This window comes from Anolis sagrei, chromosome 3 (genome assembly GCF_037176765.1).
Source record: "Anolis sagrei isolate rAnoSag1 chromosome 3, rAnoSag1.mat, whole genome shotgun sequence".
Lineage (NCBI taxonomy): Eukaryota > Metazoa > Chordata > Lepidosauria > Squamata > Dactyloidae > Anolis > Anolis sagrei.
In genome coordinates, this window is record NC_090023.1 from 40,653,755 (window position 1) to 40,670,718 (window position 16,964).

Here is a 16,964-nt window from a genome sequence, read left to right on the forward strand (position 1 = left end):
GATTTGATCACTGGACGATGGCTCTGAAGAACAGGTTTCAAATCCCCTACTTGGGCATGGACACCCAGCTTGTGGTCTTGGGCAAGTCACACTATCTCAGCCTCAGAGTAGGTCATGCGCAAATCCTCTCTGAAAAAAATCTTGCCAAGATAACCCTGTGATGGGTCAGTTTTAGGGTTGGCATACGTCAGAAATCACTTGAAGGCACACAATCACAAGAACTACATGTACTTGACAGAGTAAACTACTCCTGGGAAATAAGAATAAATGTAAACAAATGATCAAATCTCCAAATATACTGACATCATGCTGAGCTCAACCAAGGGTCTATTGTGGAAAGGTACAGCACAAAAGAGCAGGAAATGAAAGTAAGTTAAGAACCTGTTTCAACACAAAACAGGATATGAGATATTTAACTGTAATCCCCAAACTACAGGGGTACAGAATGGTAAAGCTTATTTTGCTTGCTAGACGTAGACTTGGGCCCCTTTCACACAGCTGAATAAAATCCTACATCTTCTGCTTTGAACTGAAATATATGGCAGTGTAGACTCAGATAACTCAGTTCAAAGCAGATATTGTCGGATTTTCTGCCTTGATATTCTGGGCTATAGGAATATGTGGAAGGGCACTAAGTTGCCAATAGACATCACACAAGATGGAAGCAAATTCCCACAAGCTGAAATAGAGACATTAGCACAGGATGCATCTGCCCTGGAGTGTGGTGGAGGCTCCTTCTTTGGAAGCTTTTAAGCAGAGGCTGGATGGCCATTTGTCAGGGGTGATTTGAATGCAATATTCCTGCTTCTTGGCAGGGGGTTGGACTGGATGGCCCATGAGGTCTCTTCCAACTCTTTGATTCTATGATTCTATCTATACATCACATGGAACTGTGACAGCAGAATGGAACCAAAGTAGCTCAAAGGACAAAGCTATATTCTTCTGATGTGAATTAAAGCAACTCATTGTCTTTAGAGCTGCTCTTGCTTCTACTAAAACTGGTCTACAAGTGTTTAAAAAGGATTTCAATACTTCCTACTGTTGCTGTTTGACCTAGCTGTAGCTGTGTGATAGCACTGATTCTAATGCATGTGGGCTGACAGAAACCAGGACAAAGACTGAAAGCAACATGAATTTGCACTTGGATTACACACAACCAGAGCTTGCCTCCATTCTCAGCTGCCTACACCTGTGCCATCACCTTTCTCAAGTATTTTGTCTCACAAGTGCTTCTTTGCTCTACTGTACACAAATTCACATGCAATACTTAAAAAAAAATTACTTCCTATCCTTGTGTCTCCTGTCCAAACTTATTCATGAAATGTTTCATTATCATCTCATATACATGGGCATAATAACCCCAGGAGCAGTCTTCTGTTTTCCTTCTCCCCCTCACTGCAACTCTACCCTGAATGTTTTTAAAGGAGGAAAATGGCTTTTCAACATGGAGCCAACAGCTGTATCAAGGGACGTATCAGATTAGAGGCCCTGACAGAAACAGAATGAAGAATGAGGATTTTTGTTGTCGAAAAGACAGCTGCAAATACCCTCGGGTCCCTAAAGGTGCCTCTGAGTAGGGGTCACTGCCCAATGACTCTTTGCACAAATCTGATACCCAGGTGTTTAGCTGAGGAATGCTTTTCCACCTTCATTTTCAATTTCTCAGAGATGGGGAAAGCAGATTAAGTGTTATTTAATCTTACATATTTATTAATAAACTTAGGGGCTGTGGGTGTCTCACAGAACTCAGGATAAGCAGACTATTTTGTTTGCAAAACAATTCCATCTCAACACACTTTTGAATTTGACCCAGAGAAATATATTCTCAGACAAAGCTATATTCTTCTGATGTGAATTAAAGCAACTCATTGTCTTCAGAGCTGCTCTTGCTTCTACTAAAACTGGTTTACTTCAAATATATTGGCAACTATGTTGTTTGCATACCTATTGAATTTACTAAAGTTTTACCATACTTTCTTTCACCAGCTTTTCTTGTATCAGTTAACCCAGTTTTAAACATATATTGTACATAAGTTTTACATTGTAACCATCAGTACTAAATATATTGGTAAGACAATGAAACATTCCCTTTATGAATGCTACAACTTTATAAAGATGGCATGAGTCTCCATTTGGCTTTAATTACATACACGTGAAAGCTGTTACACCTGACTTTATCAAAGGTTTGTTTTTTAGGCTGTTGTGCCCAGAATCTCTCAGCTAATATGGCCAGTGACCATGTCAGCTGGGGATTTCTGTGAGCTGTAGTTCAGAGTAACAACCTTGCCAAACTCTGATCTTCCTAATACATACAACCTTTCTCCTTTTTTCACACTTCTTTGCCTCTGTCAAGTACTAAGTTAACAGCCAATGTGTCCTTATGTCTGTTTTTAGAAAGTCCCCGAAGGAATTAACTTCTAGTCTCAACTAGCTCTCATACAAACTGAACAGAAACCAGCCCAAGCATGCCAATCAGTTCCTTCACACTCAAAGAGACACATCCCAAGGCTAAGATTCAACTGCCAAGATGTCAAAAATACTGGCAGGGATAATCTCTTTCAGACAAGGTGCCTCTAGGTAAGAGGAAAGGTGATGTGTATACTTTGGTAACAGTTAACGTTTTTATGATGAGACAGATCTATTCCCTAGCAGCCAACAGTTTTAACCAAGCTTCCCAGGAACCAAATGTATTTCTAGTGTGGCCAGGGAGTGGGGACATGAGGAATCACCCAAGGCTGGGAGAATACTGAATAAAATGCCTCCAAGGCTCTTCGTAGCTTTCCTCTTAGATTGAAGCATCTTGACTGATTTTGGCTCACATTTCTTTCTCTTTTTGTATGTCCTCTACTTTCCTCCTTCCACATTGGAGCCATCCCAGTAAAATCCATCTTCTAAAGGAATACTAAGGCCCCTTCTACCCTGTCATATCCCAGGATCTGATCCCAGGCTATATGCTTTGAACTGGATTATATGAGTCTCAACTGCCATACAATCTGGAATAAACAGATAATCTGGGATCAGATCCTGGGATAGAATCATAGAGTTGGAAGAGACCTCATGGGCCATCTAGTCCAACCTCCTGCCAAGAAGCAGGAAAATTGCACTCAAAGCACCCCCAACAGATGGCCATCCAGCCTATTTAAAAGCTTCCAAAGAAGGAGCCTCCACCACACTCCGGGGCAGTGAGTTCCACAGTTGAACAGCTCTCACAGCTCTCACAGTCAGGAAGTTCTTCCTAATGTTCAGATAGAATCTCCTTTCTTGTAGTTTGAAGCCATTGTTCTGCATCCTAATCTCCAGGGCACCAGAAAACAAGCTTGCTCCCTCCTCCCTGTGACTTCCTCTCACATATTTATACATGGCTATCATGTCTCCTCTCAGCCTTCTCTTCTTCAGGCGAAACATGCCCAGCTCTTTAAGCTGCTCATCATAGGGCTTGTTCTCCAGACCCCTGATCATGTTAGTCCCCCTCCTCTGGACACATTCCAGCTTGTCAACATCTCCCTTCAATTGTGGTGCCCGAAATTGGATACAGTATTCCAGGTGTGGTCTAACCAAGGTAGAATAGAGGGGTAGCATGACTTCCCTGGATCTAGACACTATACTCCTATTGATGCAGGCCATAATCCCGTTGGCTTCTTTTTTTTTTTTTTTTTGCTGCACTTTGGGGATATAAAGACAGTATTACAGGGGCCTAAGCTTCAACGTTAACTTTGGAGATGTAAGCCTCCTTAAGTACCCTTGGGTGAGAAGGGCAGGGTAGAAATGAAGTAAACAAATAAATAAACAAACTTATGCCCAAGCTAAATCCCTTAAATATCTTGTACAGAAATGCAGTTTTAAGACAAAGTCCAGTCACCTTAGATAGCTTTTCTAACCTATCTTCCCTGCCAATATATTTACAAGTATTTATTTACTTACTTATTTTAAAGATGTTATACCCATATTTCAATTATATGGCCTTCAGTAGACTTCTAATAGATTAACAAATTGACCCTTTTTCTCTAGTTGGTAGCAGATATCACCTGTATCCCTAAAGAAACTGAAAACTGGAAAGCTTATTTCTAATAGAAATGTATTTCTTGAAGGACAGGATAAGCAAGTTTCTTGCTGTTGGTCATTCCCTGCAAATGAAGAAGGCTAGACTCATCTTCCGTGGAGGCTATTCATGTGAATCGCTAAACATTGAGCCCAGTATCCTTCCTGTTTTGTCTCAAATGACTCCAGAGCCTTTCCTCTAAAGAGGTAACATAGGAAGCTGAATTATACCAACTCAAAATACTGATCCATCTACTTCAAAATGGGCAACTATGGTTTTGGCTAATTTTTACTTTTACAGCAAGCTACTCCCATCACAGTTACAGCTGAAAATTGACCAAAAGTACAGTTCAGCAGCAGTCAAAAGTAGGCTCTGGGCTGGTATTTCCAGGGTGCACTTTGGGGTCACAAGGGGCATTGAAATGTTTTGGGACATTTCTGAAAGTCTGGAGATAGTTTTGGCCATCAAATGTGGAGATGGAAGGACTTTGGAGCCAAGGAGGTCCTGCATGCAACTTGTAGGGTACTTTCCCAACCTGACCTACCTCCATACTGACAACAGCAAGCAATGAGTACTCTCCAGCACTTCAAAAATTCCCAGCCCAACTTTAAGATGCCAGTAACCAGATGTGGGCCTTTTCAATGCAAGGATAGGCAACCCCACTGGATTATGGTTCCACCTCACAGAAACTCATCATTCTGTCAAGTGCCTCTCCAATCTGCCAACTTTTAAACTTGTGCGTCAGTTGCCCCCATACCTTGGGAAGTCAGACATTGCTCTTATTACTTCCCGGATAGATTACTGCAGCATGTTCTGTGTGGGGTTGCCTTTGAAGACTGTTCAGAAGCTTCAAATGGTTCAATGGGTGGCAGCCAGATTGCTCACTGGAGTGGCATAGAGGGAGCACACAAGCCCTCTATTATGCCAGCTCCACTGGCTGCCAGTCTGCTACCGAGCACAATTTAAAGTGCTGGCTGTAGCATATAAAGCCCTATACGGTTTTGGCCCAGTTTATCTGTCTGAACATATCGCTTGCTATGACCCACCTCAGAAGGTAAGATCATTGGGGAAGTCCTGCTCTTGATCCCACCAATTTCACAAGTACGATTGGTGGGGTAGAGAGACAGGGCCTTCTCAGTGGTGGCCCCTTGTCTATGGAACTCCCTCCCCAATGAAATCAAGTCATCTCACTCCCTCCTGTCTTTCAGGAAGAAGGTTAAGATGTGGCTGTGGGACCAAGCATTCAACCAGTATATAGTGCAATAAGGATAACGGACTAATGGGATTGACAATAGGACAGGCCTTGGACTACAATCTGGATTACATGAGTTTAATTGATGTTTTTAATAATTAATGTTTAATTGTATGGTTTTAATTGTATCTGTTTATTTTTATATTGCATTGGCATCAAATCACTGCCTGCTGTAAGGCTGCTCTGAGTCCCCTTTTAGGGTGAGAAGGGCAGGATACAAATATGTCAAATAAATAAATAATAAAACTTCTTGGTGACAACTTGTTATGTGCATACTTTTCGCCAAGCACCGCATTGGCCTAATGTTTAACGACCAGCAAGTGACACAGTTTTAGAATATTTGTGTTAACAGATTATTAAAAACACATGATGGATCCTCCTGAATAATGCAGAGCAAATTACATTCTTGTTGCTGTTAACTGCACAAATACAGAGACATAGGATTACGTTTGCATTTACTTAAGGAAATGTATTATGCATGCAAATCTCGACATTACATCAAAAACCTAAGGGCAATAAAGGGCCCCAGAAGACAGTTCTCAGTTCCAGTGGTGACATCTCTGATGTCCAAAATGTCAGGAAAGTTTGCTTCTCCTCCTATGCCTATCAGATATCTTCAACTCAACAAAGGCAGAGGCAATAATATGGACATATGCTGAAAACCTACACATTTATCTGGAAATACTTTAAGCCTACTGAACTCAGTGGCATTTACTTTTGGGTGTACTTGTCTACAATGACTTTGTTAGTGAATTAACTTTTCCTCCCACCAGGTTTAAATTTATACATATGCAAATTTAAGCCACTTTAAAGAAAAAAGGAAATCTGGATTTCAAAGAAGACCTCAAAAATGTAAAATCAAATTGTTCTCAGATGTTGTTCCATTGAGTCAAATGCAAACTGACTGTGTCAGAAAGCCAGATACATATCCAATACATCTATGGAGCTCTATGACAACAGCTGTATTTACAGCCGTGGTTTCCAAACTTTGGTCCTCCAAGTGTTTTGGATTTCAGCTCCCACAATTCCTAACAGTTGGTAAACTGGCTGGGATTTCTGGGAGTTGAAGTCCAAAACACCTGGAGGACCAAAGGTTAGGAGCCACTGCTCTACATAGACCAGCACAATAAGATTATGGAGGGAGTTTGAACCACCTTTCTTAAAGATTTGTTCTTTGTCCACTAAACATTACTGTACTGTATATTCTGTTACTTAACTTACTATCATTTTTTCTTTATTTTAAGAAAAGAATGGATAAATTTTAATCAGAAACAAAGTGCAACCTGGATCTTATATCTGACGGATGTTCAGATCTTCTAGAAGCCCAGTGATGAAAGCAAGTCTCCCCACTCACTCAATGAAGCTGGAGAGGGAAGCCATCCGCCAGGTAGGCTGAACTATGACAGCTTTGTCCAAATAAAAACATTTGAGAGAACACTAGAGAGGCTCATAAGCAAAACAACTGTTCTAAGAGGCAGAGCAAGCAGCACTTTCCCAGTCTCTCTTAAATGCAAACCATGCTCTGAGTAATCTCATCCACCTTTTCACTCCCCTCCCTTATGAGCCCACAAGCAAAACACAGCCCCCATTCTGCTCTGGAATGCACTCTCCGAAACTTAATCTAACTGCAGAGCTCAATCCAAATCCCCCAAAGGCTTCAACCCAATGGCAGACCCCTCCCACAGAGTCTTGGAGCTGCTTTTACTTCTCCCTTTTCTACTCTGCTTCTCTTTTCTGACCCTGCCCAACCTAAACATTTCACTTCTGATTAATATCTTGATGACAAGCCAATAATTCTTGGCTTTGAAACAAAACCAGTCTGTTGTGCACAAATGTATCTCCTTCCATTTTTTAAAGGCATATCTCCTTTCTGTGTTTTCTCCACACCCTGTGGCGCCCTGAAGAGGGAACTCTCCTCTTTCTAGCTGAGACAGGTTACACGTCAATTCTGCCCAATGACTAATACAGATAAATAGCATTTACCGCATGGGCTTGCTCTGTCAGAACTCATGAGCCCTAAACAATGTCAGCATCCCAATTTGATTGTACAATTTACTCTAATGTGAAATCAGATAAGCAGTACATTATTTTCTCAACCTCAAGTAAAAAGGTGCTCCAAAATTAGACTTGCAATCAAGTCAGAGCTTGGAAAGGTTACTTTAGGAGCATAAAGGCCAGGCTTCAAATAAATGTTATCTCCTACATATGGGAATAAATGCCCTCGCCATTCTTGCAGAACGGAGGGGTAATGAAAGCGGGACACAGTGCATTGTGGTTCAAAGTGGGAAAGCAAAGATACTTACTGGCTAATGTCACCATAGCTGGGATACTGGCAACAACACCTTCAGGCACGTGAGCTATGCACTGATATCGCCCCACTGTATGGTTGTTCAAGGCAGTGATGGTGAGAAGTCTCTGTTCAATATGGATCCCCAGCACATCATCCAATGGAGGCACCTCTTTTCCATTCAGTCTCCAGGTAACATTTACTTTCAAAGGTTCAACCTCACATCGCAGGGTCACCAAGCCACCATACTTCTGGACAATAGAAGTAGGCTGAATAGTGATCTGAAGAGATTCACCTGCATACACAAAAAATCTTGTAAGTGCTGGCTGGCTAGGAGAGATAATCTACTCTACTGCAGGTACCCTCAAAATCCAAAATACTTTCAAGTTCTTTAAGCTTCTCACGCATAAATGAGCAAAGCAGAAGGTTGCAAAAGAGTAACAAGATTATTCAAATAGCATAATTCTTTCAGGTTTGTAACTAATGGCATTTGGTGGCTGAAAGGAGGACAATATTTACACAATCTATACCTTAGGGCTACCCAGTTCTCTCAGGAGGGCACTACTCAAACTAAGTTAATGTGGTTTGTAGATATGTGAAATGTATGTTCCTCTGCTCTGGATGCTGTCCTATTTATTTTGTTCTTTGCATGCAAGTGTCCTCTCTTGTTCACTGTCACCTCAGGAAAGACATATGTTCAACAATAATCAATGTTGGTTCCATATCAAAAGAAAAACCAAGTGGCTTCTTGGATTATCATTATAATGATAGGGGCAGCACAAATATCAACTATACAAACTCCCTTGCTAGATCAACCCAAATGGCCATGTAACTTTCTCTTTTTAACAGATATTCTAGAAAGCTCATAAGCAGATAATTATGGAGATAATGATCTCCTGTTATTTCTGCCCACCCCCTGGCAATCACAATATTTATTTATTTACTAGCCATTCCCTGCCATGGTTGCTGTGGTCCAGTCTGTGTATATGTGTTTTGTGTGTATATATATGTGTGTGTGTGTGTATTTGTGTATATATGTGGTTTTGTACATGCGTTGTAATTTTTTGGCTTTTTAAGTCTCATCTGCTGTGTTTTTCAGTGTTTTTATGAGTGAGGGTCACTCGTTGACCTGATAGGTGTATTGTGTCCAAATTTGGTGTCAATTTGTCCAGTGGTTTTTGAGTTATGTTAATCTCACAAACAAACATTACATTTTTATTTATATAGATTGACAGCATTTATATTCCTCCCTTCTCATCCCAAAGGGGACTCACAGAACACATACACGACAAACATTCAATGCTGTTGAACAGACAGGATAGACAACAGATAGAGGTATATGTCATCATTTCCCCCAACTTCGGCATCCTGGAGGTTGTGTTAGTTTTTCGCAACAGGGGGGTGCTGTTGGAGCCCTTGATCACAGACTTCCTCCTTCCTTTAATTGCCGGCATTTTCTGGTATTTCCTTTATATGGTGCCACAAAATATTTTCCTGCTTAAGCGGTGCCTAATTTCTCTACTCACAGTTCACAGCCGTTTTCGAACTGCTAAGGGGACAGAGAGCTAGGCTGAAGGTTGGGTGCTCACTCTGACCCAGGCTTCGAACCGCCAACCTTTCGACTGGTGTGATCTATTACTGCTGGTGATTAACTAGCTGTGCTAAAGCCTAGCCCATAAATACACCTGAACTAGGCCTACTTGACACCTCACCCTGGGGCCAACTGCTGATTATTCCAGGCAACCAGCCAATGATTTAGTCATTAACTCCCCAATGTCGATTTGAGGTTCGCAGAATCATAGAGCTGGAAGAGACCACATAGGTCATCTAGTCCAACCCCCATGAGCAGGCTTACAGTAATTCAACAGCACAATCTATGTGCTCTTTCAACCACTACACTTTTTCAAAGTTTTATTCTCTTAATATTGTATTGTTATTCTTCTGATGCTGCTGAAATATTTTAAATTTTAAACTCTGGCTATACTACTGCCTTAGTCACATGTGATTGATTTCTTGTTTGTGTTATTGTACTAATGGATATGTTTCACTCTCCATGCAGTTTACTTGTTTAGCTATAGTCTGATAGTATACATGCTATTCTGAACACACAGTTTTAGATTTTGCATCTTTCTCTGGTTTGCTAAAAGGAAAGAAAAATGCATAGGCAGTTGTGCATGAGCTTGCAGAACATGAGAAATAGACCGTGAAGTTTTGCTCCACAGTTTCTTTGGCTTCTCTCACTGCACGCAGGACCAATCAAAAGCCCAAACATTGCCAGCCCATGGTAAACCAATGTTACCACAGATCTCTGACTTATGTTATGCAGATGTCTCTCTCCTTGTCGCCCTGAAAACATTATTTCTTAAAAAGCAATATTTAAAAAATGGAACATTTCAATAACATAGTATCTCTTTAGGAAATAAAAGGTAAAGAAATGTAAATAAGACACAGCCACTAAAAAACAAAATACAAACTAGAACACTCACCCAAATTTGCAATGCAGCTCACAGTTGCCAAGAGCAAATAGGCAATAGCAGTCATTGGTCCCTTTTCCCCTGGTATCATGATAATCCCATGCAGAGGAATCTGGAGCAAAAGATGCCAAGTGAGGTTCCCATAAGATGCCCCAGAGGACTTCAGGGTGGAAATTCAACTTTGTAGAGCACCCTGGACAACCAGAGGAAAGGAGAAGATTGGTCAAGAGACAACATAACCTTGTTGAGCCAACTATAAGGCAAACATAGGTGTCCCTTAAAGAGTTGCCCCCCAACATTAACAAGATAGGGATGCAGATGCAGGGGACAGTTGGTAGGAATATCTTTAGAATGCCATGACTTTCTAACTGAGACGTTGAACCAGGCATGGGCAAACTTTGGCTCTCCGTGTTGGAGAAGGGTTGCCTGCTACAATATTTTGTTGTATATCCTGTTTGTTGGATTATACAAGCCAATAAGGAAACCAGAAATCTCATGTTTGTTGGCACATGCAAGGAATCAGCGAGTGTGTGTGTGTCAACTGTAAGATAAGATGCATTAAACTGATTGGTCGGGCAATGCACAGGGAGCAGGCTGAGCCTGGGACTTTTGGTTACTGTTACATTTTTGTTCAAGTTTGAGCTATGCAGGTGCACAGAGGGAAGAAGAGAGAAGCAGAGAAGCACAGACTGATTTGATTCTGAGCAGCTGAAAGATGGTCTCTCATATGGACACAGAAAGAAAGACTTTTTTAAATCTCTCATAAAAGGTCATTATGTGAGTTGATCACACTGTACATATGTTGTTCTCGGTTTACAAAGAGTAAACTACTTGTTCTTATTGTTCACCTGCATGGCATATTTTCTTTCTCTGGCAAGGCAGTGTGTGGGCTGATCAAACGTGAAATACACATGGTTTACTTTACATTAGGCCACAATGTTATCAACTGGAAAAAAGAGGGGAGGCTTTAAGACAGTGGTTCTCAACTTGTGGGTCCCCAGATGTTTTGGCATTCAACTCCCAGAAATCCTAACAGTTGGTAAGCTGGTTGGGATTTCTGGGCGATGTAGGCCAAAACACCTGGGGACCCACAGGTTGAGAACCACTGCTTTAAGAGGTTATAACTATACACATTTTCATTGACTCCTTGTTGCCAGGAAAGCAACTAGAGGTGAATAAAGGAGGCAGTTAAGATCCTATTGCCTCCTCTGCTTACAAAAGGAGCACAACAGTTATAGCACAATCCCCATTTGTGTGCCCTACCTCCTGCATGGCAGGGGGTTGGACTAGATGGCCCAAGTGGTCTCTTCTAACTCTATTATTTTATTATTCTTATGCTATTTTTTCCTAATTGTATTAATAAATTATACAGTAAGAGGTTCCATGGAAATAATGTTTATTGTATGTTATCCAGAAGACGAAAAGGCCATAAAATTTCTAAGACAAACATCAAAAAAATATGGCTCCAACTATACTGTAACTGAAAATGTATGACTACAGTGAAATCATCAGAATTTTAACAAACAGTTCTGCAAATACTTGAAGTTAACATAAATAATTACCTTGTTGAGCAACAATTTCTATGGATAAAGCAAACAGAAGCCTCCTGTCACTGAAACTGTATCTGAAAAGAAGAAAGAAGAATACAAGTCACTTATGGGAAAACTAATGCTCATACAAGTTGGAAGATTATAGAGCAGTGGTTTTCAACCTGTGGGTCCCCAGATGTTTTGGCCTTCAACTCCCAGAAATCCTAACAGCTGGTAAACTGGCTGCAATATCTGGAAGTTGTAGGCCAAAACACCTGGGGACCCACAGGTTGAGAACCACTGTTTAAAAAGATTTAGTAATGTTTATGAGCTCTAATTTTACAGGTGATATGTTCATTGACGTGACCAGTAGAACTGCATCCCTCACACAATTCCACTGCAACTTCCTATATAATTTCCAGGTAAGAAAATACATATTATTTAGCTCACATGGTATGAATTCTACCTGGCACAGATGAAACATCCCGGTAAACAAATGTGCTATTACGCATAGTTTCAGCACATAAAAAAAGAACATGTCCAATCAACTGCAATTCAATTAGTTTGTTTGCCAAGTTCTGTTACCTAGTTATTTGGCTGTGGTTATAAAAAATATTTCCATTTAAACAGAAAGACAAATGAATAGATTTCCTCAGCCCTGCGGCTCTTTTTTATACAAACAGATTCCATTGTGGGAAGGAAAGAGAAAAGAAAATCTTGACATTAAGGAAACACAGAAAAGATACACGAGAAACTAAACAGAATTTACTGAAATACAATCGTAAGCATTTTTTTCTTTTTAACAAAACCATTCCACTGAACAAGCATCCAGCTGGATCCAAACAAACTCATATAGTTTAAGGTCCAATAAAAAGCAGAGAGACAAGTAAGGCACATGCAGACTAATGAAAAAGATCAAAAAGTCCCAGTTTTTGTTCCCTGTTCTTTCCAATTTTACTTTAGGGATCCCAAAGAGATTTCTAATTCTAGTTTAGCTGCATCAATTTTTAAAAACAATCCACAACTGAATAGTCAAAATAATCAAAACATATTTTATGAAGTTGAATATTTAATTACTATTATTATTATTTGCGATTTTTTTTATATCTCCCTTTTCAACTCCGAAGGAGACTCAAGGCAGTTGACAATGTTGGCAACAATTCAATGCCATCGATAAAAACAGTATAAAACATTAAAATTGACCCTCTCCTAATAAAACATTAAACATTATTAAACAAATCACACAAAATAACATCACCTATCACACAGAGACATAATAAGGTATTATGTTGCAAACTTCTTAAACTCTGGGTCCCAACCTCAAAAGGTGTCCCCCTTAGTTTCATGCTGGAGTTGTGAAAAATTTAGCAACAATAAAACATTTCTAAATTACCACCCAGTGACTGTTTTAGACATTTTCATAACTCTGTTGACAACAGCATGCAGTGTTTGCAGTTGACTCTGCAGAAAATGCTTCAGTTGTACTTCATAAAAATAAAAACCAGCCTGTTTAGCAAGCCTTGCAAATACTAGTTTCTTGCTACTAAAAGAGGTAAAGATTTCCCCTTGACAATAAGTCTTATCATGTCTGACTCTGGGGGTGGTGGTGGTGCTCATCTCTATTTCTAAGCCAAGGGGCTGGCTTTGTCCAAAGACACCTCCAAGGTCATGTGGCCAGCATGACTGCATGGAGTGCCATGACCTTTCTGCCAAAGTGCTACCTATTGATCTACTAACACTTGCATGTTTTTGAACTGCTAGGTTGGCAGAAGCTGGGGCTAACAGTGGGAGTTCACCCCACTCCCCGGATTTGAACCGTTGACCTTTTGGTCAAATTTTAGCAGCTCAGAGGTTTAATCTGCTGTGCCACTAGGAGCTCCTTATTATAACTAAATTATCTATATACCCGTGGTTGAAATTGTGAGTTGAAAAGGTTTAAGAAGCCCTGCTCTAGACAACACCCTACCTATTTTCAGTTGGTGTATGAGAGAAAGGGCATTATTTCTTGATGCACTTTCAATTGTTCTTGAGCTTTAACTTTATAATATCTTAGGTAAAGGTTTTACATTAAGTTTAGTTGTGTTCGACCTCCAAGGTCATATGGCTGGCATGACTGCATGGAACGCCGTTATCTTTCCGCTGGAGTGGTACCTATTGATCTACTCACATTTGCATGTTTTCGGACTGCTAGGCTGGCAGAAGCTGGGGCTTACAGCAGGAGCTCACACCACTCCCCGTATTTGAACCTGCAACATTTTGGTTAGCAAGTTCATCAGCTCAGCGGTTTAACCCACTGTGCCACCGGTTGTCTTTTAATATTACAATTTTTAGTTCCAAATGTGCTATAAAACTAAATATTTTTAACATGATCCTACCAAAAATTGTGAATTTTCAAGTTTCACTGGCTCTGATGGAAGAGATTTTTATCTGTGCTTAATTCTCCTCCTCAAATCAAAGTGCCTTAAATGTTTGAGCTGGATTGGATTGTGATGATCTGGTTCACTGTCATCACCATCAGAAGCCTGTGATTCTCTCACATTACTTGTCAAAGATACAACACCTTTTACTGGACCAAGGAGTGAAAAACAACAATTTCGTTTATATATCTGTTTTTCCTGTCAAGTTAAGACAACAATTTCCTGTCCGCAGACCGAGGGTCTGGAAATGACTTTCAGTAAATCAAAGGACAAAGCTATTAGCAGAGTGAGATTTAGGAGGAATAAATCAGATGCACAGGGTGTAAAAGTTAACAGCAAAGTTACCCATTCTCCAAGATACTCAAAGGTGGGGTGGGCATATACATTGTAAAGAATAAGATTAAGCAAGGGGGAAGAGACAAAGGAAGATAGAGCCTTACAATTCTAACATTGGCAGCAACAGAGGTGTTTTTTGAAGGTTTTATTGAGGAAATGCTGCTTGCAGCTCCAAGCCCCCTGCTGCTTAAATAAGGCCCAGCCAAGCCATTCTTGTTACTAGCACACCATCTGAAATTTATGAGGAGGGTCTTAAATGAAAACCAGCCCTTGTTTCAGCTGCTGGGCATGAGAATTCCTTTTACTGCATGGGGAGCCGAGGGGAGAAAGGTGTTTGGGAAAGCAGAGATGACTAGAGGACTCAGTCCGAGAGGCAGAATAGTCAAAGCATATAAGGTGGTTTCCTGTCTAAGGGCAAGTGCAATGCTGCCAGGGCTTCAGTCAAATGGATTAGGTCATTTACAGCCGAGTGACCTCATTTGCAATATATGCACATTTATTTGGGAGTAACTCTCTCTGGATTTCTGGGTTAACATGTGATCACTGCAGCAAATTCAGCCCAAAATAAAAAAAAATGCTTGGCTCTCATCTCTTCTAGGTTATAAGCAGTGCCACCATAGAATCATAGTTGGAAGAGACCTCAAGGGTCATCCAGTCCAACCCCCTGCCAAGAAGTAGGAAAATAGCATTCAAAGCACCCCCAACAGATGGTCATCCAGCCTGTGTTTAAAAGCCTCCAAAGAAGGAGCCTCCACCACACTTCAGGGCAGAGAGTTCCACTGCTGAACAGCTCTCAAAGTTAGGAAGTTCTTCCTCATGTTCAGGTGGAATCTCCTTTCCTGTAGTTTGAAGCCATTGCTCCATGTCCTAATCTCCAGGGTAGCAGAAAACAAGCTTGTTCCCTCCTCCTTGTGACTTCCCCTCACATATTTATAAATGGCCATCATGTCTCTTCTCAATCTTTTCTTCTGCAGGCTAAACATGTCCAGTTCTTTAAGCCGCTTGTCATAGGGCTTGTTCTCCAGACCCTTTAACATTTTAGTCGCCCTCCTCTGGACACATTCCAGCTTGTCAATATCTCTCTTCAATTGTGGTGCCCAGAATTGGACACAGTATTCCAGGTGTGGTCTAACTAAAGCAGAATAGAGGGGTAGCATGACTTCCCTGGAACTAGACACTATACTTCTATTTATACAGGCTAAAATCCCATTGGCTTTTTTAGCTGCAGCATCATATTTTTGGCTCATGTTTAACTTGTTTTCAAGCCAGGAGTCCCCCATTATGTATCTTTGAATTTCATTTTTAATTCCTAAGAGGAGTATCTTGCATTTGTCTCAATTGAATGAAAGGCATGCTTATGGCCTAAATTTGGGAAGTGTCTCTCAAAGCCCTCTGGAAACTGTTGGACTCCAACTCCCAGCATTCCTCACCATTATCTAACTTGGCCTACCGGCTGTTAGGAATTGTGGGAGTTGAAGTTCAAAACACCTGGAGGGTTGAAGTTTGCCCATGCCTGATCTAAATAGAAAGTCAAGCCAGCTTTATGTATTCATTTGAGTGTTAGACTAGGACTCTAGGTGACTACGGTTCAAATCCCTTATCAACTAGAAAACCCTTTGCATAACCTTAGGCCTGTCATTCTCTCTCAGCTTCAGAGAAAGATAAAGGTGAAGGTAACCCTGCTCCCTAAACAAATATTTCGAATAAAACCTCATACTATCAGGGTTGCCATGAATTGGAACTGACTTAAAGTCAACATTTCAACAAATTCCACTGATTTCCTCCAGAAAAGATGGGGTCAAACCTCCATCACTGGTTAGAAGAATGTTGTTATGTATCAATGAAAGGATGTATCAATGATTCTTTTTAGTTTAATGGGTGAAGAAAATTGAGAGAAAAGAAACCATCAGACAGAGAATTTAAAGTTCTTAGACTAGATAATATAGTTAAGTGGTTCCCAACCTTTTTTTGACCAGGGATTACTTTGACCAGGGACTACTTTACAACATTAGTAACATATTTGGGGTGATTATTCAGAAAATTGCATTAGATAGACCACATCAGTTCTACTTTCTGATACAAAACATATGCCATGCAGTAGTCATCTGCTTGCCCACAGAAAACCGTATTTAATAATCTAGAGCTGATGTGTTATAGTAATCTTTTGTGTGTAGTCAGCCTCTCCCCTCCCGATATCCCCGTTGCCCTGACACTATAAGAGGGTTTCACAAAACCAGTCGCTCTTGTTGCCGGTGGTTTGGGTGAGTGGTAGTGTAGTAGTGGTGAGGTCGCAAACCATATTTTCAGTCTTACGGACTACTGGTGGTCCATGGTCCACAGGTTGGGAACCATGGATATAGATTGTATGTAGTTAATGTTTTTTTTCCCTAGAATGTAATAGTATTTTTATCTTTTTGTTTGTACATTTGTATGTAGGTTTTGTATTCATTTCTGTAAATAAAAAATTTCAAAAACAAATTTCACTTATTCAATTGGTCTGATCTTGGACTAGCAGTCAGATTTTGGGCTATGCTGCAATATCTTGCGCATCTTCGCATCATCAAAACTGAAAAAAAGATGAGGAGGAACTGTTGCTGTTGTTATATATTGGGAAAGAGCAGAGCTTGAAG

The 16,964-nt window shown here is 40.5% G+C and overlaps 1 protein-coding gene across 2 annotated transcripts in view; it reads right to left on the reverse strand.

Annotated features, from left to right (window-relative positions):
- BOC (BOC cell adhesion associated, oncogene regulated) overlaps positions 1-16,964 on the reverse strand; it is an 85,712-nt gene that overhangs the window by 33,400 nt on the left and 35,348 nt on the right. For both annotated transcript variants that reach the window (XM_060770769.2, XM_067466607.1), the window contains exons 2-4: positions 11,615-11,676; positions 10,065-10,245; positions 7,595-7,873 (exon numbers count right to left, since the gene is read on the reverse strand). In XM_060770769.2, coding sequence (XP_060626752.2) covers positions 7,595-7,873; positions 10,065-10,143 — 358 coding nt within the window. In that variant the 5' untranslated portion in view covers positions 10,144-10,245; positions 11,615-11,676. The remainder of the gene's footprint in view (positions 1-7,594; positions 7,874-10,064; positions 10,246-11,614; positions 11,677-16,964) is intronic.